At 37.3% G+C, this 24,968-nt stretch overlaps 2 protein-coding genes across 2 annotated transcripts in view; both read left to right on the top strand.

The window, feature by feature from the left end:
- Positions 1–24,968, top strand: part of LOC125678195 (uncharacterized) — a 58,685-nt gene that overhangs the window by 8,912 nt on the left and 24,805 nt on the right. Inside the window, exons 4-8 of the mRNA XM_056155676.1 lie at positions 211–327; positions 450–587; positions 1,961–2,080; positions 2,586–2,843; positions 3,045–3,195. Coding sequence (XP_056011651.1) covers positions 211–327; positions 450–587; positions 1,961–2,080; positions 2,586–2,843; positions 3,045–3,195 — 784 coding nt within the window. The remainder of the gene's footprint in view (positions 1–210; positions 328–449; positions 588–1,960; positions 2,081–2,585; positions 2,844–3,044; positions 3,196–24,968) is intronic.
- LOC125678196 (uncharacterized) lies at positions 6,992–15,987 on the top strand. The gene is made up of 11 exons (XM_056155677.1): positions 6,992–7,862; positions 7,962–8,667; positions 8,745–8,861; positions 8,986–9,299; positions 9,447–9,554; positions 11,001–11,157; positions 11,247–11,430; positions 11,654–13,239; positions 13,457–14,812; positions 14,894–15,424; positions 15,527–15,987. Exons 1-11 carry the CDS (start codon positions 7,032–7,034, stop codon positions 15,796–15,798), a joined length of 6,162 nt encoding a protein of 2,053 aa, XP_056011652.1. The 5' UTR covers positions 6,992–7,031; the 3' UTR covers positions 15,799–15,987.

Genomic DNA, 24,968 nt, shown 5'->3' with positions numbered 1-24,968 from the left:
TTCTTTACTAACGACCTAGAATACAACATTGTTCTAAATTCATTAGAATACATTATTTATCTTCGACGTCTCTATATGAGTGAAATATTCTTGACAGGGACGTTAAACAATATACAATCAATCAATCGTTTTTGTTACTAAAATCAGAATCCTGATGTAATATAGCTACGCCTTACCAACTCAAGTCTTACAAACATTCATACTTTGTAGGTGAACCAAATTACTTAAATCACAATGAAAACTGTTTGGAACTTAAGAAAGCGAAAGGATATAGATGGAATGATCTCAAATGTGACACGAAAATGGCCTTTGTTTGTGAAAAACACGGTATGGTTCTACATTTAAATAATAAACAATAACTCGTATCCTTCATTGTTTTATTAATTCTAATTTTATATGGAATGTTCAATCTTATATTACTATTTTTGTTGTATCGATTAATAATGCAGCTTGTCATCTGCCTCCTCACTGTACCCAGACAACATGTACTAATAGGAATGATTATCTCTGTCAACGGTGCGACCACCAAGGAACAGATGTATTTCATTCGCTCTTCTGGCTTTCGAGTGATCAGCGAAGTTGTGACGGTAAATTAATAAAAATTAACGAGGATTTGGGGTATTTGGGGGCTGTTTGTTTTTTGTTCTGTTTTGATTTGTATTCTCTCTTTCTCTCTCTCTCTCTCTTTCTCTCTCTCTCTCTCTCTCTCTCTCTCTCTCTCTCTCTCTCTCTCTAACTTCATAAATCTGAATATAAGAATTCAGATGTTTTACTATCAGATACAGTATATTTTGTTGGTGTCCATGAACTTGTTATAGTGCATTGGAATAGATTCGTTTTGAAGGTGCATATATCATTGAAAGAAGATATTTTTGCAAGGTATAAAAACATGCATTTCTGAAACAAAGAATTTGAAATTGGCATATTTTGGAGCATGACACCAATTTAAGGGAAATGCAGAATCTATTTTGTTTCAAGAAATCATTAGGACATACTGGTTTGATGGTCTAAATTGACGAATTCCTCTATCTACTAATTCTGAACATTAATCGCGATCTTATCATTACCAAATGATATTAAACCGCCCAATGCAATTTTACACAATATTGCTCTTGTGGGAGCTTTTCACGATTTTTAACGTCATTCCAGAAGACTAATTTCTACAAAGGAAGGGTTACACTTTTAGGGAAAATGATATTTGAGCAACTCTTTTGCATTGCGATGGCCTTTACCCGATACTAAATCACAGAAAGAAATGAAAGAAATTTTGAATGCATCTCCATAACATACTTTGAATTATATTTTTCAAAATGCATTCAATTATGGGCAAATAATTGTTTATCCAAATATAAGGTACAATTTGATTGAACTGGACGTAATTGTTAACGCACTTTGACATTTGTTTGTTTAAAGTGCATGAAGTTGGTCCCGATTTTCAACGCTTTTCGAAAATGAGTTAAATTATTCGGCAATCAAACTTTGAAGAATAAAATATCGCACTACGTCTTATTTCTTGCAAAGGTGTAAACTACAATAGAAGCATATATCATAAGGTATGCTTGTTTGCTGATGATACAGAAACTTTACATGATTTACACAAAAATCTTATAGCGGTGGTTATTTTCATTTTGTTACGTGTGATTGTGGAGAAATCATTCATGTCTGACCCTTAATCATATTGACTGTTTTAATTTGTTTGGGTTTTTTCCCAAAGTTTAAGTTGTTGAAATGTATTCTGTTTACAAAAAATATTTCGTGAAACGCGCTTCATGAAGTGTCGCAGTTCTTGTCCTCATGTATTTCAAAAATGATACTTATTTCTCAAATATGCAAGAAAAACAAGATGAATTTCAAAAGCAAATTTAACATGAAAAAAGGTAACTGATTCGCAAGTGTTGTAGGTCTTGTATTTGCTTTTATTGATGTATGTTAGTTTCTGATTGAGAGTTCCTCGTTTTAGCGACCTGTTCCTGGAAGGAAAATTGGTGTTGGCCTGGGGCATGTATCGCAAACTTGGCAAAGAACTGTAACTGCAGTGACGGTTTCTCCTTGGTTTCATCTAATCCTGCAAGATGCCAACGTAAATGAGTTGTTCCATAATATATAAGAAACCTTACTGATGCAGGCGTCAAATACGACTGCAATTTCTTGATCCATCAAAGTTTACTGTGTAAAGCAAAACACTGGTTGTTTGATGTCGAAGCTCATTTTTTGCATTCAGTCCTTTACAATATACATGTATAGCTCATTCTGGTAGGTTAAGAGTGTCGTTCATGTTTTAGATAATATTCCATTGTTTCAAGTATCCTTTGTCTCTAAACAAAAGTCGAACTAACGCTATGTAGAATGTAATTATGAAAAATAGCAATTACAATTTAGAAAAAAATATATTGATAATTCTTAAAATTAGAATTGTTATTTGCATTAGCCCTCTGTAAATAATGAAAACTGAATAGTTTTCAAAGACAAAATAAGAAAATCTGATAAATTTTGCTTTGATATGAATGTGTGTGGAATGACTTCACATTTCTAGAGCCTTGTATTGTCATTTTAAAAACCATTGAAACTGTATATTGTATTTTCAGTAACCAAGAAGCCTCATATTCTCACTTGTCGCTTGGGTGCCGAAAGCAATAAAGGAGAGGTTGGGAACTCGACAACCAATGGAGAATGCGAGAATGAAAGATCTACATATATAAATTTTCAGCCTGCCTCCTTATTCTTCAAGTTCACAATGATGTTTGAAATGCCACACAACTTACCTACCAAACCTAAATATATAACGGAGTATCAATTTGGAGTTGTACATTCAGAGGTGCAATTGAATAAGGAAAATTGGCAAGGTATAGATTTATTTAATTTCAATCCACGTGTTCTTCATAACTTAAAGCCACTATTTCCATGTGTTCACATTGTTCTGGGAATATCCTTAATTTAGTACTTCATATAAACCTGCAAATCGGTACTCTGTTGAGGTATTCACCTGCTTTTCATACAATAATATTTATATCAGCTACTTTTTACTTTTCTTTGTAATGTTTTAGGTGAAAAACGTGTTCTAGATATCACGGAATTAATTGATACCAGAACATGCACACATGGGATGAGCGATCTAGATCCAAAGGCAGACCAGCCAATCGATTGCAATCAGTTGCTTTATCACCAGAAAAACTGGTATATGCAAGATGGTGAAAGGTATATGTAAACATTTCTGTTATATTGTTCTCCTTAAGTTATGTCTTAATGATAAAAATGAGAATTTTAAAATTTTATAGAACATGCACTCCAATAAACTAAGTCATTGTACACACTTCCCACATTTATGTAGCAATATTCCATTATCACCTACATATGGTGTTCATATATCTCAACTGATTCGATATGCAAGAGCTTATTCTGGGTATAGTCAGTTTTTAAATCGAGGTAAGCTACTGACAAACAAGTTGATGGTACAGGGATTTCAACAGTCTCGATTGAAGTCAGCATTTCGCAAATTCTATGGTCGTTATAACGATCTAGTTCGTCAATACAACCTCGCATTGGGTCAAATGCTGTTTGACGTGTTTCATACCGATTGTTAAGCCGTTCTTGGCACACTGATTTGACTGCGGATAACTCCGTTTACCTGATCAGGATATGGGGCTCACGGCGGGTGTGACCGGTCAACAGGGGATGCTTACTCCTCCTAGGCACCTGATCCCACCTCTGGTGTTTCCAGGAGTCCGTGTTTGCCCAACTATCTATTTTGTATTGTTTGTAGGAGTTATGAGATTGATCACTGTTCGTTATCTTCACCTTGCATGTTGTAGGTTATGCCTGATCTATAAAACATCGAGCGGTGGATTCATGAAATATCAAGATTTTTCAAATACAGAATCCAGTCCTATCATATATGATAGAGTCAATGAATCAAATGAGGTTTGTGTCAACTTTGATTCTTCATCACCGAAGCATTGTAGTGAAGAGGCAACTTTTAAAAGAAAACAAGAACCAATAATTTTAATACCAGGACGGCTAACACGGATGGCGAATGTCAACGTTGAAATATCAGGTTGGGTAGATCCTTTTCCTCTACGGCCCAATCAAGCTTCTGGTATCAAAAGTTACACTGTTACCATCCATGACACGAAAGAAATAGATAAGAACACACTCATTATGGATGAAAAATCCATTCAAACCCACAACTTACTGTTGAATGATTCTGTCAGTATTCTACTACCACGGGAACCTGCACTTTATGGAATCTCACTGGAAGTACTGGATAATGCTGGCAATGTGAAGTCTGCCAGAAGATTTGTAATGTTTGACAACTCTTCTGAAATACGTATAAATGGTGAAAATCATTTAAAATTAGATTCAGCTAGTTTACAAACAAATTTTACATGGCAAACGCACAGAGGAAACAGCTGTATTTCATGGAAAGATCGATATTATAATTCCTATAATCGTGAACATAACCTCCTCCGTAAAATTCAGAGAGATTATCATGGACTTTACAATGGAGTGTATGAACAAGAGAGTGGGACTTTGTCAGTTTCAGGAACTCCCAATGTCTTTGGAATTGTTTCATTTTATTATTCATGGTACAAAGGGAAGAGAGAAATGTCGAGACAAGTGCAAGTTCCAGGTTTTCCTGCCCAGTGGTTTTGTGTTGATTTTGACGTAAAAGATGGAGACACTCACACTATACAGATACAATCTGAGGACATTATGCAAAATACACTTGCTGAAAACATCACTTTCCACGTGGACGCAAGTGTACCTTATATTGAAGATATCTGGCTAGAAAAAGATGGCATAAAACAATTATTTGTCCATAATTCAAAGGACCTCTCAAAAATGACCCTGGAATTCAAAGCTTATGACCCTCACAGTGGACTTTATTCTCTCGAATATTTTCTAGGTACATCGATAGGCGGAAATGAACTGGCATACAAAGCAGTTGGTGTACAGGTTTTAGGTAACAAGGTAAGGATTTTGTGGTGGACACTTTTTTAAATAACCATACATCGTCTGAATCTGGAATTGGAAATAATTTTAATTATTGTCATAACAGTTGATTTAAATCAAAATGTTATTGCATACATATATATTTCAGACATGCAAGTCGTTGGAAAATTGTTACTGCCCAAGTGTTGGACTTTGTGAAAGTTCCTTGTATAGAATTGAATTCAATCACCTGATAAAGAACCACACAAATATTGGACAACATAATAGGGCTTACTATTTTACGGTCAAAGCAACAAATGGCGCAAGGTTAGTAAATATTCAGCACCTGGACATTCTTTCTGATGATTCTCCTCCTGTCAAAGGCGTGGTAGTTGAGGGACCAAATGGACACCCTGATATTGATTACACCAGAGAAAATTCAGTCAATGTCAGGTGGAGTGGATTCATAGACCATGAAAGTGGAATTATGAAATACCGGATTGGTGTAAGTGATCATTGTCTTACATCTGTGCAAATGAACACAAATCTTCATTTCATATCTAAAAACAATACATTTTACGAAACCGCAAATGACTTCCTCGAAATAGCATTACCATACGATGACCTCTATCATTTTTCTGTTTTGGCTTTCAACAATGCTTTAGAACCATCTGACGTCGTTTGCTCGGATGGTATTACTCGGGACTCTTCCCCAGTTGTAGTGAAGGATTTCATTTTAGAGTCATCTAAAGCACGACCTACAATTGGATGTTTTAATGGAAAACCATGGCATGTTCTGGAAAATCTGACAGTCTATGAACTAGAAAACACAAAGGAATGTGAAGAGATTTGCAATGGATCTGCTTCTATGCAAATAATACAATATCTCCCCCAAATATACAGGTATAGAAATCATTCAGAATATTCTACAGCTATGTGCATCAAAATTCGAAAATATTCGTCTGGAGACTGGTTCATCTATATCCCTTCTGACAAAATGAAGTTTTCTTGGAAATTGATTGAGCAGGAATCCCAAATTCGAGGCGTCAAAATAGGATTTGGAACGACAGAGAGCACTTACAGGGCCCCCGATTTGATATCATTCATGAAAACATATAAATTTGATGGGTATCAAAGTATGCATTTAGGGTTAAGTATCGGCTCTCCAATGTACACATTCGTAAAAGTTATGAACAAAGCAGATATTGAAACCGTTGTGAAATTTGGTCCTTTTATCATTGACGAAACGCCGCCTATCTACAAAAGAAAAGTATCAATCCTTCAATATTCAGAAGAAATATTTGTGGGTTGGAACAATGATACATTCATCGAAGCCGAGCAAAAGGAATCCATGGACTCCATACTTTTCCGGATAGGTATTTATAAATCATAAATTTGTGTATCACATCTCAGGAATATTTTTGAAATGACAAACTAATAAAATATGGTAATGATATAACAATATTCCACTCTTCAAAGAGTATGCGTATGACACATACTTCCTTGAAAGAGCAAACATACACTTTAAAACGTTTAGGATATGTTGTTATTTTGTGTAATATACATGTAGATAGAAAGTTGAGTAATGTATATATCTTACAGGTACCGATGGAAAACTCCTTACTCCTATCCTAGAAGCAAAAATTAAAGAGACGTGTCCTGGAAATTACACAGCATGTTTCAATTTTCCCATTTATCGAGTTTTGAAACTCAATTCCAAAAAGGACTCAGAATATTACTTTCATCTTTACGTCTTCAATAGAGCAGGTCATTTTGTCGAAGTTCAAACAGACTCTTTCCTTTTACCTCCCCGATTTCCTCCGACCAGTGGAACAATAATTGAAATAGAATCAGATCGTTATTTTACAGGTGAGGACGTTGATTTTATTTTTCAAAACGATACGATATGCTTTGAATGGAGAGGTCTTTGGCATATTCAGATGGTGTCTCTAGCCATAGGAATTGGTTCCTCAAAAACAAACAACAACGCCATTGGTTTCCAGAACATATCTTTGGATACAAAATGTATTTACAATTTAGATTTAACACCGTTTAAGAAATATTATACGATTGTGCGGGCAACTGTTGGCCATCAATCTACCATGTCTATATCTGATGGTTTTACGGTTATCGATAACGAGACTGTTTCCAAAGCTCTCGATGTTCACACTGGAATTTCTTGTCGGACTCGACGGTATATTGAATTACTATCCTTAAACACTACAAACCCGCATTCCACATTTTCAGTTAGATATCCTCTGAAAACGTTTACGGTGTACACAGTGCTTGCAGATAGAAACAAATTGGACAGCAAGGACATATTTTGGATAAACAAATCGATGAACCAGTTCATTCCACTGATTTCGTATCCCATATTTTACTCAACAGATAGAAGTTCTCACACTAGTACTAATGTTTATATTTCACCTTGTCAAGAGGGAAAACATTATCAGTACAGTAAAAGTAAATTTGATATATTTTGGAGAATTAAACCTACTTTTGGATCACAGATAACACATTATCAAGGAGGCCTTTTTCTTGTTGGCCAAAATGGATCTAAAACAGTCGTCGATCCAATGAAAGTTTTAGGAAATGTTTCACAATATCACATCAGTGGATTGCAGTTGCAGAGAGGTCATGCTTACAGTGCACTTATAAGACCATGCTTTCAAAAAAAGTGCCTCCCTGGAAAATTCTCTGAGACAGTGGTTATTGAAGAATCTGAAGACGATGGAAACAGTATTCAAGCGTCTATCAGCACGAACAACAAAGAACAAAGAGAGACCAAGCTGAATATTGGTTTCAAAAGATTCCTGTGTGGTAAATCAGGAAAAGCCTTGGGTTATGCTGCTGCATTATTTGTCAATGTACATCGTGAACACCTAACACCATGGTTGCCAATCACCTTTGATTTAGACCTTCCATTTGTAAATGTAGGTAGATTGAAAAGAAAAAACATATACTAATTTGAAATGTGAAAATATGTACTATATGTATTTTATTTACGTATTCAAGATTTATTTCCATTTCAGAATACATTTCCGCTTAAGCTTTCCGTCTATGAACACAGAAAGATGGATGTTTGTGTTAAAGCAGTTTGTATTACTGGTCATGCAATTATTTCATGCCAAAATGTTAAAATGAAGTCAAATCCTAATGAATATTCATCGCAGATTCTTTACGAAATAGATTCCGAGTCAGATGCTTTTTCGACTATTGCGAACCTTGCAAGTAGTCAATATCTAGGAGAAAAGTTGCAACTTCTTCATGATAACGAAGTTGACGTAACATTACCTGGTAAAAAGGTCTATGGATTCTTAAACGGGAAATATGGAAGATTAATTACATGGTATTTGATGAGGCAACCGATGATACCACATCAAGATTGCGAAACTGATCTTAACTGCCTTCAGTCAACTACATCACATGATGGAGTTGGACGGTTTACCAAAATGTCACTGAAGTCCAGTGTAATGTATTACATATGTGCCCATTCAAACCCAACTTTTGTTCGTCTTGATGATGCAACAGTAGAACTTGAAGAATTATTTCTTTGTGGAAACGGATTTATAATCGATGATACACCACCGTTTCCAGGAGAAGTTGAGATTCTGAATGCACACAACAAATATCTCACAGATGATGAAGAATTGGAATTACATTGGTCTGGTTTTTCAGACTTAGAAAAGCAGATCAAAACAATTGAAAGTGGGATTGCCAGATACGAATATTGTATTGGTAAGCATTAACCAATGACCCTGAATTGTGCAGTCATAATTATGACCATTTGAATATATACATTTATGATATTTCAGGGTCATTTGAGGGTGGTCAGGATATCTTGCAGTATAGAAATGCTGGATTGCAAACGCCAATCAAAATTTCAAATTTGAATTTGACAAACGGAATGACATACTTTGCCACAGTCAAGGGTAAGAATGATGGTATTCATTAATAGAGATTATATTTGGTTTCCAGTTTGAAAGGAATTGGTTCTTACTGTTTCCGGTACCAAATCTGTAGCAATTTTTCTATCATGGCATGCTTATTTTTCAGCCATCGATCTTGTCGGTCATACTACAGTCGTTTCTTCCGTCGGAAAAATAGTAGATATATCGCCACCTAAAGTTGGAATAATTTCCATTGGTAATGGCGGGTCAGAAAACACAGTTCTTTCGGGAGGTATCATTTCATTTCAATGGGAAGGATTTACAGATGTGGAGAGTGGTATACAACAATTTCTTCTAGGTGTTGGTTCAACAAATGATTCTGTTGATGTGATAGACTTTAGGTCTATTGAAGGATCGTTTACTAGAATAAATCAGTCGGAATTAATGATTGATGGATATCAATATTACGGTATTTTGAAGGTAATTCAATACCAGACATGTGGTATTTATAAGAATATGTTTGTTTTCGGTTTTTTGAGTCCTTGTTTTACTTTTTCAGCCATGTCATTAAAATTTCAAATTTCCATCTCTTATTGAAAATTAACATTTATTGGGATTTTTGTTCAGGTTGTGAATAATGCTGGACTTCACATTGTAACAGCATCGGAGCCATTTATGTTTGACAAATCACCACCCCAAAAGGGAATTGTGAGAGATGGTGTGCGTTCTTTGATGGTGTGTGAATTTAATGTTTCTCCTTTTTTAATGACTTGTATACACGTTGAACTGTTTTCTGTATACATGATGTATTTTTCTCTCATATCTACGTATGTAAGATCCAGATATTCTATGAAAAAAAGGTATGTAAGATATTTCTATCTTTCATATTACGTGACGTTTATCTTACATATCCCGTGACGTCATAATCAATACACAACTAGCCTGCAACTTACCTCGATTGACGAACACTAAGCCTAGATTTTGAAAAAGTCTTGTTCAAAAAATGACAGATTGTAATGTCCATGATCATCTCCAGGTGTATGTGACCAGACACAAAAATACACATTCCTTGAACAATTACTGCTCACTCAACAACAGTCACAAGTTCCTCACACAAATGTTGTCGAGTTCTATGTCATCCGGTGCTTTATGCCAGTTCACAGAAACCCTGCCCACACTGTCTATTAGTTCTAGGCCTACCCCCACATTCACTCTGTCAACGTCTACTGTCCCTATATGTGTCTCAGGTGAAATAAGTGCCTTCAATATCCATGAGACTCGAGTCCTTGCACGCGTGGAAAACGAAAGTCTAGCCATGCCCATATCCACCAACAACAACCACTTGGAATATCTCTTCACACACTCGTCATTAAATAACTGCTCAATTAATATCAATGCAAGGTGAAGATAACGAACAGTGATCAATCTCATAACTCCCACAAGCAACACAAAATAGACAGCCGGGCAAACACGGACCCCTGGACGCACCAGAGGTGGGACCAGGTGCCCAGGAGGAGTAAGCATCCCCTGTCGACCGGTCACACCCGCCGTGAGCCCCACATCCCGATCAGGCAAACGGAGTTATCCGCAGTCAAAATATCAATGTTCCTCTAAGAAGAAACGTGCAGTTGTGGATTCATATTCTGATTAGGTCTGTCAAAATGTTTTGCGCTGATGGACTGTCGAGTTACGTCACGCATCACCCTGATTATTCATTTATTCAAAGAGGAATAACTCTAATACAATTCACTTAGACACTCGTCGGCCGATTTTTTATCGGCAACATAGTTGCCAAATTGAAGGTCGTAGATTTCGATTCTGGTGTTATTTTTAATTTACGGCGAAAAATTAAATAATTGGAAAATTCTCAAAATGGCGTCGCTAGGCACAAAGAAAACGGAAAATTTCTAGAAATGTGAGAGAAAAATATTCTCTTATAAGTAGCCATGAAATATTAAGATGATTCCACCCTCGGGGTTGCAAAAAAGCTGTAAAACCCTCAGCAAAGCCTCGGGTTTCACAGCTTTTTTGCAATCCTCGGGTGGAATCACCTTATATTTCATGGCTACTCATAAGAGAGTCTTATAATCTTTCACAATGAAGATTTTTGAAATAATTTCAAATTTAGTTCTCTGTGTCTTAGAGGAACAAATATCATTTTTTACTGGGTTCATTGTTTAGGATGATAATGACTTCCAAAATGATACAAGGATTTATCATTGCCATTGGACAGCGTTTCTTGATCCCCACTCAGGAATTCATTTCTATGAAGTAGGAATGGGAACGAAACCTTTCACCTTTGATGTATTTCCAGCTTGCAATGTTGGGCTCCTAAAAGGTATTTGAATATAAAATGAACGAACAACTTCATGTGTTATGCATAATTCTAACGGCATGTGTAAGTAACATACATATTTGTGATGGCAGAGTTTTCATGGCACAGCGTGTTTGAGCCCGGTGTAAAGTACTTTTCAACCGTGAAGGCGTGTAATTATGGTGGTCTTTGTACCTCTGTATCGAGCGATGGAATAATCATGGACGATTCCCCTCCAGTACCAGGACTTGTGTATGTTGGATTCAGCGATCAACACGAACCATATCTGCCTCACAGGTATTCAATGTATATATACATATAATAAAACGATGTAAGCTAAACATAACAGAGAGGAAGTCTGCAGCACACTGATATGTTTTAAATCTTTTGTTTTTCAATATCAGCTTTATGGGCGGAAGTCTGCAACACACTAATGTGTTTTAATTCTTTCACAGCAGTTCAATATCAGCCTTATGGGTGGAAGTCTACAACACACTAATGTGTTTTAATTCTTTTACAGCAGTTCAATATCAGCCTTATGGGTGGGTTTCGTGGATCCCCACTCTGATATCGATCATTTTGAGTGGTGCATTGGTATACGTCCCGGTAACTGTCAGATAAAACACTTTCAGAACATCATGCTGTCAAACCGAATCACAAGAACCGGACTAAGCCTACCCAATTCCACAAATCTTTATCTGACAGTGCGTGCATTTAACAGGGTTGGATTATTTACAGAACGCTCATCTCCAAAGTTTCAGATTGACAGCAGTCCTCCTACAGTGATCGTACGACCTGAATTCATTACTGATGGATTATCATTGGTAAATGATACTCAGTTCGACAATTCTGTGATCAAAGTTCGATGGCAATTTGAAGATTTGGAGAGTTCTATAATAAGACATCATGTCATTATAGAGGTCAATAAAAATGGACATGTAATACTCGAAGAGAATGATATTGGTAGTGAACGCCAGTTAATGATAACTTCTATCAATGAAACGATTTTAACGTCAGGGGATTCTTACATCGCAAAAGTGTCCGCCTGTAACGGCGCCGGACTTTGTACAACAGAAATATCTTATCACTTACTGGTTGACTCTTCTCCACCAACACTGGGTGGATTCAAGAATCCTATGTCATGGCATAATATCGGACACATCACCAGAGTTCACCTAGCATGGTACGGTTTTGACGATTTTGAATCTGGCCTTAGTGAATATCACATAAGTGTTAGCCAGTCCTACTCGGGGGATGAATTATCGAATGGTTCCGTAATTGTTAAACACTCCATCAAAGGCCAACAGTCCTTAGCACTGAATTTGTCGACAGAGATCAGCAATAATGATATCATAGTTTTATCCATCACTGCAGTTAATAATGTTGGTTTAAGGAGTACAACCGGGAAAGTGTCTGTGATTCTCATAGCGTCCGACGTAACGCATATGAGAGGGTACCTTAAACTTCAGAGATATTCATGTGTCTCCCACTATTGCAACAACGATTGTACTTGTGCTGTTATAGGACAAAAATGTGTAAATAAAATTAACGTTCCGTGTAGAGAAATAACAGATTCATCTGAACTTCGACCTACTATCTCAGTTCATTTTGGGAGCCTCGGAAAACCTGCAAAAATTACTTCCAGTTCTCGCTGCATATCAGGGTACTGGGAGAAAAACGGAAATTCGCTGGGGAGTGTTTTGCGATATGAATGGAGTCTAGGGGAAACTGGGGCTAGCCCAGGAAGCGGAATATTTGATCGAACGAAAGAAAATATATGGAATGATATCGGCTTAAACACTTACATCGTGTACTGTTTACCTAGAGAAAAAGTCCTTAATCATGAGCAACATTATACCCTTTATGTGAAAGCATGGATGTCTGAAAGCGACTTCCTCATCTTTTCATCAACACCCCTCTTAGTTGATTTGACGCCTCCAACGATAAAACGCGGTCGTTCAGTTATTGAATCGGAAGATAATTGTGAAAGTGATATAGATTTTATTGAGATCTCTAGACCTTTTCTGATATGTTGGAATGGTGTGTTTACAGAGGGACAAACCTACATTACGTCTTACGATTTCAGTGCAGGAACAAGACCATTCGGTAAGGAACTCCACAACAATACATCTATTAATAACAATTGTTACTTAATTATATACTTTTACGTTCCAGATAGAATAATCCTACTTGCATTAATATATTACTTTTTCCATATAGATGACTATTACTTCGAAAAAAGGATAAATCTATTACAAGATCGAAGAGAATTAAGAAGTTCATGTAGTGTCATTAGCAATCCCACTTTCACTTTTTACTTTAGCTGATGATTTTATACCACGCACGACTGTGAATACATCTTCCGTTGAGGTTATTCAAACAATGATACCAGGAACTAGATATTTCTTCACCATCGTCGCTAAAAACAATCTGGGCTTGGAAACCACTGCAGTGTCCGACGGAATACTTGTTGATACTGACTTCCCTGTACCTGGCACTGTGTACAATACAAAACATTTTCGGAACCTTTTATATCAGTCCTCAAAAACTACACTTTCCACATCATGGCATGGGTTTGAAGATCATCAGTCTTTTGTTGATTCCTATGAAGTAGGTGTTTATGAAGAAAACAATGGTGCTGTAATCCGGAAAGTTGAATCGGTAGCCATGTCTTCTCACTTTACATTTAATGACCTTAACCTTAAGCACAACGCAAGTTACTGCGTCAAAGTACGCGCATACGATGCAATGCGTCATTCCACCCTATATGTTAGTTCACATTCAGTAAGGATTGATAATACACCACCCTTTGGAATTAAATGCCAAAAATTTGAAGAAATCAAATTTAATTATTCCACGAACATAATGCACAAAACTATGCATGGCCTAAAGAAAGTAATTGTACAAGGTAGCTTTACCTCCATAAAGAATGGCATCTACAAAGTTGTAGTGGATATTCCAGGGGATGTGCAGTTCAACAAACTGAAATTGCACATTGGAAACGAAACAATGCTTTTACACATGTCACAAAATGCACTCTCAAGTTCCTCGACAGAACATCAGTATTTGTCAATATATGAGGGAAAAGTTGAATTGAGATTCGAAGTTTTAAGCCGACATCATATACTCCATGAAAATATTCAAGTACGCCTCTATCGTTGTGCTTTGTCTGCACTCACCACATCCCCTTTGATGGTACGTCAAGTAAGTCCTGGATTACTATCTATCTGCAGTTTTATATTCGATTCTGAGAGCGGAGTTCAAGATTTTCTAGTTGGAGCAGGGACAACTCGAGGAAGTTTCCAAGTGAGGCCACTTGCTCCTTTCTCCAAATTGAATCACGGTATAATAGAAGTTGACGCTCCTCATGGCAGCCGCATCCATTTGACAGCCAGAGTAAGAAACTATGCTGGTCTGTCGACAAAATTCGAACAAGTAATAATGCTAGATCATACACCACCAATTGTGAGTAATTTAAGAGTAGATATACGGAACATTGAGGCAAAGGAAGACATGGAAATCATCAAGACCATGAATGGAAAAGTAACAGAAAATGAAACGCTTTCAACAAATTTCACAGAACCTGTCGTGAATACTAGTATCGCCAAAACTGAAATAAAAGTCACCTGGAATGTGAGCGAGGAGGAAAGTGGAATTTTATCTTGTTATTGTTCCGCCGGTAAGTTAACATTGAAGCATGCCTTTTACATAAATTATGTATAATTTATTTAAGATACAAATCCCAAACTGTGTATTTCAGGTTCTTTGAGTATATTAGCATCGAGAAGTTGGCAAAGGAGTCTTGATAATTCAGAGTGCAAATTATCAAATCTGATGTTTGATCATGGAACCATGGTATCAGTATATGTCAGATGCATAAATAAGGTTCAGCTTTTGGGAGAAAGAAGGGCAGGGCCTTTCATAATCTACCACGAACCACCAAAAATTGAGCGTTCGTCTCTTTCTTTTTATCCAAACAATCGCTTTACTGTTTTAACTGATGAACCAAACGTTGAAGTACAATCAAACCTGACCTACATCGACTTTTCTTGGAACGGCTTTAAAGATGAAGCTGGTATATCCAACTACGAAACTCGAATACGAAAGAACGAAGTAGTCATCGCACCATGGAACTCGACCGGCCTGCGTAATAGTGCATCACAAAAAATAATACACGCAATTGCAGAAGATACCATCCACGTTGATGTTCGAGCAATGAATAAAGGCGGGTTCCACAGTCAAATCATAAATGCCTCTCTTGTTCTGGACAACAGACCACCCAGTTTAACAGGTAAAACATGCGGCAACTGTGTGCAGCTCTTCATTGATTAGAGAATGTATCCACTGAACGAATACGGAATATATAGGTTACGTTTATTTTTCTATTCTACAGGAGGATCGGCATCAATAAATTCTAAAGAAGAAAATTACTCGATTCGCTGGATCAACGTTTTCTTGCCTAGTCAGTATGGTTCTACTGTTTACCAAGTCTCAGTCGGTTCAAGCGATGGCTGTTCAGATGTGCAGTCTCCGGTGTATACCCGGGCAGAAGAATTACATTTTGATTGGATTCCAGATAACTCTCAGCATCAGCTATTTGTTAACATACTGGCTTTTGCACCAAATGGGGAATTTACTCGCTTTAACAAGAAATTTTCCGTTTAAAATCATATACCTAAATCAAGATTTTCTCACTATACAAGAAAGTGTTGTACCAGAAATATATAGTCTTATATAATTCTTCTTTATTTGATATACTGGGAACTCCGCCCACACACATTTATACTTAATGTTTTGATGTTAAGTGCTGTTGATATACTATTCGGAATAAATGTATATCTGCATCAATATAAATAATCAGACTTCATGAATGCATGCGTTATCGGGAGCGCTCAAGCGTAGATGCGCTTTAAAAATTATGTTTTGAATTCTACTCCCAGATATATACTCAAGAATGAATGATAGAAAGTAGCGACAAAAAGTGGGGATACATTTGATTCCACACACAAGTACCCTGAAGTTGAAATAAAAAAAATTGCTAGTTTCTTACTGACAACATCTTCGTGGTCTTTGGTGATCACGTCTTCCAACAGTCTGTTAGAATTCTCATAGACACGAATTGTGCTCCTTTGTTACCTGACCTGTTTTTATATTCATATGAAGCAGAATTTACTCAAAAACTGCTGTGGCCTTCAATATATCGATGTGTTATCTATTAACAATAATAACTTTCATCCGTTCTTGGCACACCGATTTTGTCTGCGGATAACCGTTTATCTTATGAAGATATAGGGTCCATGGTGGGTGTGAACGGTCGACAGGGGATGATTACTCCTCCTAGGCACCTGATCCCACCTCTGGTATGTCCAGGGGTCTGTGCTTGCCCAACTATCTATTTTATATTTCTGATAGGAGTTACGAGATTGATCACTGTGCGTTATCTTCACCTTTCATTTGTGGAAACCAGAACAGGAAGTAGAAAATCACATTCATTTTTACGATACATCCGGGTACATCTAAACACGTGTTTATGATACATGGTTTGTGTTGTCTGTACCCATCTATCTAAGAACTACATCAAGCTTTAAGACCACCGTAATTTTTCTATTTCTCTTGCGATAAAGAGCGTTTTGTAATGTGGGTTTAATACTAAACACATAAAAGGAGATCATTTATTTCATGATAGCGGGAAATTGTGTGTGAACTGGTTTCCAAACCTAGACTTGCTTCAGACTTGTTTTCTAGAAAAGTTATCCGATGAAAGTTATCAAATTGTGATGAGATTATTTGAAATCATCTTCTGTAAATCTTTTATTTTTCAAATAATTCAATCCATGGGGTCTTTCTTTTATCGTGTTGCTCTCTTATCATGCTGATTGTAATAGTCTGAATCTTGCACCGTTTGAAAAGCACAATGTGGCTTTGATAACCAATTTACGATTTATTTTTTTTACAAGAAATCCATTTTATAAAACAACCCCTGTGGCATATATTATTTGGACTAAACACAGAGAAGGGAATCATTCATATTATTCTCACAAATAAAATTCGTATATTTTAAAAATTCTTGTAGAAGTTTTCCATCATTGACTCCATTAACCACTTCGCATTAGAAGTTGTTACCGTTACCGTGCGTAAACATTTAATCAAGGACTCCGATATAAATTGTCAAAATTTCACTGCACAATAAAACCCGACCGCACAATTTAAACACACCAAAATGTAGTACAGGACTGTCGAACATGGTATACATATTCTACTGGAAGAAAGGAAGATATCTACTATTCTTAAAAGTAAGCATTCAAAGATCCATAGTAGTGAGATGTTGTATCACTGAAAATGTCATTTTAAAAACACTTCCCCAAGACACAAACAATATCATCTAGCACAGGATAAACACTTATATAGACACCTCACAGGCAAGATATAGACCAAACCACCACTACATACCAGATCAGCACTCTGAACACCTTGTAAGCAAGATACAAATAATCAAGAACATGATCAGCACTCTGAACACCTTGCACACAAGATACAAAGAACCATCATTACTATGGTCCTAAGCACCATGTGTGGGTTAAACTTTGTGGTTCTTCACTTACAACTAGTGATGTTTCTACACGAGGTTGTAATACTCGAATTGGTTGTACAATATGGAGGGTAATCGTGTTCAAAAATCCAAGCATGTAAACTTGTTATCCAAACTTACAACTGTGTTCACAATTCAGCTTCAGCTATGTATATATGTAACTGTGTACGTTATGTTTCTCAGAAATGTATACCTCAGTGTTGTACTCTTCATTTATGTAATCGTTTGATTTCTTATCTTACATTTCTCTTTATAAAAATGCATCATTGTTTCCTAAGTTATACGCGGTCATCCCTACAGTATTTCCGTTTGTAGACTTAGTATTTACATAGCTGTAGGGTCATCCGTGGCCGAGTGGTTAGAGCATCGCGATCAAAATCACACGGCATCTCACCTCTTTCAGCGCGGGTTCAATCCCGCTCGCGCCGGTAAGTGAGAAAGTTTCCCAGTTTACTTTCGGAAGGTCGGTGGTCTCTTCCCAGGTGCATTGTATCTGGGTTCTCTCTTCCACCAATAAAAACTGGGCGTCACCAGATAACTGAAAAATTGTTGAGTGTGGCGGAAAACATCAAGCAATCAATCAATCAATCAATACCTTGTCCTTTACAGAAATCATTTTTATATGGATTTTCTTAAAAACAATAGCGCATAGCAAAATCCTATGGAGAATTATGTTTTGTAGCCATTGTACATAAGATATAGATGTCGTTCTATACATACTGACTTTGACTACGGATCACCATGTTTAACTGATCAAGATAGAGGGCTCATGGCGGGTGTGATCTTTAGACGGGGTGTGCTTACTCCTTGTAGGCACCTGATCCCACGTCTGGTATGTCCAATGGTCCCTGTTTGTCCTACTCTAAATTTTGTATTCTTTATAAGAATTATCAGATTGATCACTGTCCGTTATTTTCACTTATTCATATTGGATAGCAGAAGATAGAAGATACGAGTGGCCTTGTTTATTTTATAATTACTGCCATTCAGTATTACCAAAATAGGCCAATATTATTATCCCGCCAAAACCTTTTCGTCAAAATTTGCTGATTCGGTGTCAGGTGCTGGTCAACTATAGAAGCAATGTTGAATGTAGTCTAGGTTTTCTTGATAGCAGTGTGTATCCGTATTCGGGACACGACATTAGAATAAACAAAAACAAAAAGTCGTTCCTTATTTATGTGCACAACTTCAAAGCTTAGTTTGAATTGTCACGAGATTGATCATTGTTCATTATCTTCTCTCTTTTTCTTGTTTTTTTCGTTGGGTTAATCACGTCATAAAAGATAAAAACACTTATCTTAATGAAGTATAAATCCTGGCTTCGGTATATAACATGTAAACATTTTTTTCGGAATGTCTGATAATGTAGTTTAATTTCTTTGTATCTGTTTTGCATATAAAATATCCATGAAGAAAAATATCATTTAACAAGTGTCAATACTGGTATAATATAAAATCGCATTCTTCTTTACAGAATCTGAAAAATCAGTGAAGACTAGAAAACCATAGGGTTCTGTAAATCTAAAATATCTACATCTAGCAATCCATCGCAAGTATGTTTTCTACACACACTTCTTCAAAATTCATTACATATTTGTTATTACACCTAAAGTTTTTCTCTTATCCTATCTTATCTTATAAGAGATGATTTGAAATCATTTCATGACAAACTCCCTGATTTGATAAGCTTGATTCATTTGACAGGTTGTGTACATAAGATTTGAGATTAAAACAAGTCTAGGTTTGGAAACCAGTTTACAAACGATTTACTGTTATCATGAAATAAAAGATTCCCTTTGATGTGCTGATAGAAAAACATTATTACACAAAATTTCTTCACTGCTAGGGAAATAGAAAAATACAGTGGTTTTTAACGGTAATGTTCAAGTTTAAGATAAATGGGTCGAACGTACAGACCACACACCATGCATCATAGACACTTAGGTTTGTTATATATAATCCAAGTAGAAAGAGTTGATATCACGTTATACATATAACAATGTGTAATACATATTCACACGCTATACATATAACAATGTGTAATAAATAATATGTTTATCGATGTTATTATTGTTTTCAAATTCCACTGAAGAGGCGTAGAGCTAAAGCGTGTTGGAATAAATGTGAAATCTTCCAACTCACTGTTTTGCTATAGTTTGCATATACTAAAGACTTATTTTACTCTGTTATATATATATATATATATATATATATATATATATATATATATATATATATAAGTTCCAACAACATCCGATACCTACAAGTATCGGATCAAAAAGGTGGATACAAGGTAAAATACAAAAAATTATACAAAGCATAAAATGACCAACAACACGAACAACCAGATTATATACTAGTGGAAAAAAGAAACTGTGCATTATAAAATTTAGTATATTTTTTCTATATTTATTATTTATATTTATAAAATCTATCAGTCGATAAAGGTGATGTTTTTTTAACAATATCGGATAGTACCCGACTCAGATGCACGGACTTTTTCATGGTTAGTGAACACATGTTGTTTATTAAAGTGTTCGTACGCACGAGTTTTACTGACCAATACTGTTTGGAGTAAGAAGTGTAAAAGGTTTGTTTGGACACTATTCGTTAAGGAAAGGTTTGACAAAATTTACCCTTCTGTCATGCCACGACTTAGCAAAAACCAACGCAATTGTGCTGTTCGGATGCTTCACGCTGATATGGCACAAAATATGGCACAAAATATCGTAGCAAGACACTTTGGAGTTCATCAGAACACCATCCAGTCATTATGGAGATGTTTCCAACAATCTGGTAACACTCGGGACCGACCACGTTCTGGGCGTCCTCGTGTGACGTCTCGTCGACAGGACAACCACATTAGACTTGTGCACCTGAGAAATCGTTTCCAGATAGCAAGTTTGACTGCTCGTAGCATTCCTAGACTTCGACCAATCAGTCCAATAACTGTGCGTAATCGTCTACGCGAGCACAACATCAGACCAAGACGTCCAGCGGTGCGCCCAATACTGCTTCAACGTCATCGTATCGCTAGAATAGCGTGGTGTAGACGACATCTGCGATTCAGAATGCAGGACTGGGCCAATATTTTGTTCACTGATGAATCCAGATTTAATTTGGATAGCAGTAACGGCTGTTGTAGAGTGTATCGTCGCGTTGGGGAGCGGTAACAGGACGCTTATGTTGTGCAACGTCGACAATTCGGTGAAGGTAGCGTTATGGTGTGGGGTGGAATAACAGCATGTGAAAGGACCCCTCTACAAATTGTCAAGGGAAATATCACCGGCGTACGCTATCGAGACGAAATTATTCAGTGCCAAGTGATACCCCTCATACAGAGACAGCAAAATCACACCACTCTGCAGCAAGACAACGCAAAGCCACATCTTGCACGTGTAGTCAGGGACTTTTTTGTTCAACAGAATCTCGATGTCTTGCCTTGGCCAGCTGTTTCCCCCCGATTTATCGCCGATCGAGCACGTCTGGGATGACATGGAACGACGTCTACGCCGTTTACCAAATCAGCCAGTGACATTGGCTGATTTAGGCCAGTCTTTAACCAACATCTGGAACAACATCACTCAAGCATTTCTGAACACTTTAGTGGCATCAATGAGGCACCGTTGTCAAGCATGTGTGAATGCAAATGGTGGTCACACGCGTAATTAACTTTGTTAATTCAGGTTCGAATACCACTGTCTTTCGAGTGTGCTGCAATTCACGTTCTTCGACGTTAACATTAACGGATTATGAAATGTTGTAACGAATACATTTGTTAACAGTATTACAAAAAATAAAATTTGTTCATTGTTATTTTTATTATTTTTCATATATTAAATAATGCAGTATGAAACAGATCAGACAGCACTTGACCCAATGATAGTTTGTATTGGCAAACTACATCGTTATAACGACCAAAGAATCTACAAAATGCTGACTTTAAACGAGACTGTTGAAAACACTGCAACATCAACTTGTTTGTCTATAGCCTACCTCGATTTAAAAAAGTGACCATACGCAGAACAAGCTCTTGTGTATCGAATCAGTTGAGAGATATAAACACCATATGCAGGTGATAATGGAATATTGCTACATAAATTGACGATGGAGAGGCTAAAATCATCCCGTTTGTCATAAAGTTGAGTTGTTAGTTTGCTGTTAATATCTACTTTCAATAAAATATGTAAGTATAAAGCAGAAGTGGACGACTCTGTGGTGTCTTTTATTTCGATTTCACAGGGATTTATCGAATCGACATAAATGAAAGTTATTATTGTTAATAGATAAAACGTCGTCGATATATCTAAATGTCGAATTGAAGGCAAGAGCAAGAGGCAAGAGATTGTTTTCTTCTCACGTAGAAATTTTGAATAAATTCTGCCTCATAGGAATATTAAAAAAAGGTCAGCTAACGAAGGAGCACAGTTCCTACCCATGGGAATTCCAACAGACTGTTGGTAGACCTGATCACCAAAGACTACGAAGATATTGTCAATGAGAAACTCTAGCATATTTTTTATTTCAACTTCAGAGTACTTGTGCATGTATGTATAAATATTTTTTCTCTTGAACAGCAAGATCGTGATTACTCATCAGTTTAACTGATAAAGCTCAAGTGAGCTTTTATGATCACTTGTTAGTACGGCATCTGTCTGTCAGTTTGTCTGCCCATCCATCATATGGACCATGGTTTAAAGGTGGGGCTAGAATTGGAGATAAAATTATACAGTATATGATACATAGATGCAAGGTGAAGATAACTAACAGTGATCAATCTCATAACTGCTATAAGCAATACAAAATAGATAGTTGGGCAAACACGGACCCCTGGACACACCAGAGGTGGGATCAGGTGCCTAGGAGGAGTAAGCATCCCCTGTTGACCAACAAGGTGTTTCAGAAGCAGTGCGCGCTTTAATCTCTGTGACGACGGTGTTACTCATCTCCTAATGGAAGGTGGAAAAAGAACTTCATCAAAACCTATAATTATGGAATCTGGATAGAGACACGTAGTTCACTATCGCACCATCGAGGTTCGGGTCGATGGTGCGATGACGCGATTATGCGATAACGATGGTGCGATGGAGCGATACTGCGATGGTACGATGGCGATAATGCGATAACGCTACATCGTCATCGTGCCATCGCGCCAGCGGCATCGCATCATCGCTATCGTACCATCGCGTCATCGTAGTATCGCTCCATCGCATCATCGTTACCTTGTTGAATTTGCTCACTTAAAAATATAGCGACCACACTTGACCTTGCAGGAAAACTCACTATTTCTTTAGAAATATATGGAATCCGGATAGGGCCACGTAGTTCACTATCGCACCATCGCACCATCGAGGTTTGGGTCGATGGTGCGATGACGCGATAATGCGATGGCGATAGTGCGATGACGATGACGCGATGGTGCGATACCGATGACGCGATGACTGTATCGCGTTATCACATCATCGACATCGTACCATCGCGTCATCGCACTATCGTTCCATCGCACTATCGTTATCTTATTATCGCGCCATCTTACCATCGTCATCGCGCTATCGCAGCATCGCGTCATCGTCATCGCACCATCGCGCCATCGTCATTGCATTATCGCGCCATCACACCATCGACCCAAACCTCGATGATGCGATGGTGCGATAGTGAACTATATGGCCCTATCCGGATTCCATAGCTATTCGAACAACGCATCTGTATGGAATCCGGATAGGGCCACGTAGTTCATTATCGCACCATCGCACCATCGAGGTTCGGGTCGATGGTGCGATGACGCGATTATGCGATGACGATGGTGTGATGACGATGACGCGATGGCGATGGTGCGATGGAGCGATAATGCGATGGTACGATGGCGATAATGCGATAACGCGATACCGCTGGCACGATGGCACGATGACGATGTAGCGATGCTTTATAGCGGTATCGCGTTATCGCATCATCGCCATCGTACCATCGGGTCACCACAGTGTCGCTCCATCGCACGATCACACCATCGGTATCGCATTATCGCGCCATCGTACCATCGTCATCGCGCTATTGCACCATCGCGCCATCGTCATCGCATTATCGCACCATCGACCCAAACCTCGATGATGCGGTGGTGCGATAGTGAACTGTGTGGCACTATCCGGATTCCATAAATAGGTCACTCTACAGCTCGGTTAGAACGTGAGTCAAGGATAGCAGGCATTGTGGAAGCCAGTTAGTTTTAATATATATATATGTGTTGTTGGTGTATTTATATGGCGGTTGGGATTGGTTTGTGTGTTTAATAAAAACGTTCTAACGAACAGCATTCCAGTAATCATCCCCTGTATAAAATTAGAGTTCATATGGTCAAAGGCAAGGGTTAAACTGGACATAGTAATATGTTGTCTCCTATATTTTAAGAATAATTTGCTTGATTGACACCAAACTTGGCATACTGGTACAGCATTGGGAGTAGATAACCCCTAGTGAGTTTAGGTCACATGGTCAATCCACTCTGGACATAGGAATATATTGTCTGCTCAATATATTGAATTGGTTTGGCAGTACTATCAATTAAATGATGCATGTGTATAACCCTTTTCAATTTTGCACCTTGGGGGCATATATGTTTTTACAAATATTTCTTCATACATTCTGTTCTATAGATCACTACCAAGTAGATAATGGGTTTATGATCTCATGCATCACCATTCTCGCTTACCATTGTGATGTCACTCAAGCTAGCTTTCGACTGAAAGTTAGACATCTAGTCAAATTTTATCATGCATAAAGAATTATTAATAAAACTTACTAATTTTTCTATATTTAGGAAAACATGTAAATACAAGTTAAAACTGTCTGGTTTGGGGGTAACGAGTTGATAAAGTGATTGGCCCACATGGTAATTGTATGTATAAATGCCTTCAGCGTTTCTGCCAATTACCATGTGGTCCAATCGCTTTTAATATAAACTCATAACCCAGCCAAACAAGACAGTTATTCCTTATTTGTTCTGTGATATTGTACGTTTAATTTGTGTGTGTTGTGGTTTATCGGTGAATGTTTCACCTTTAGTTAATACTAAAACTCACTATGAATGAGCTTATTGTTACACACTGAAAGCACACAACCATTCAAACTTTATTAATATATAGGCAATAAGGGATGGCTAGTACTAGTATAATTACTTGTCATACTTTACCACGTACTGAAATAAAGTTATTTATATTTGAATGTTTAGATATCCTCCATTTCACCTGTG

This window comes from Ostrea edulis, chromosome 2 (genome assembly GCF_947568905.1).
Source record: "Ostrea edulis chromosome 2, xbOstEdul1.1, whole genome shotgun sequence".
Classification (NCBI taxonomy): Eukaryota; Metazoa; Mollusca; class Bivalvia; order Ostreida; family Ostreidae; genus Ostrea; species Ostrea edulis.
Note: the sequence above shows the minus strand (reverse complement) of the source record. Positions and strands in the feature narration are given on the sequence as shown.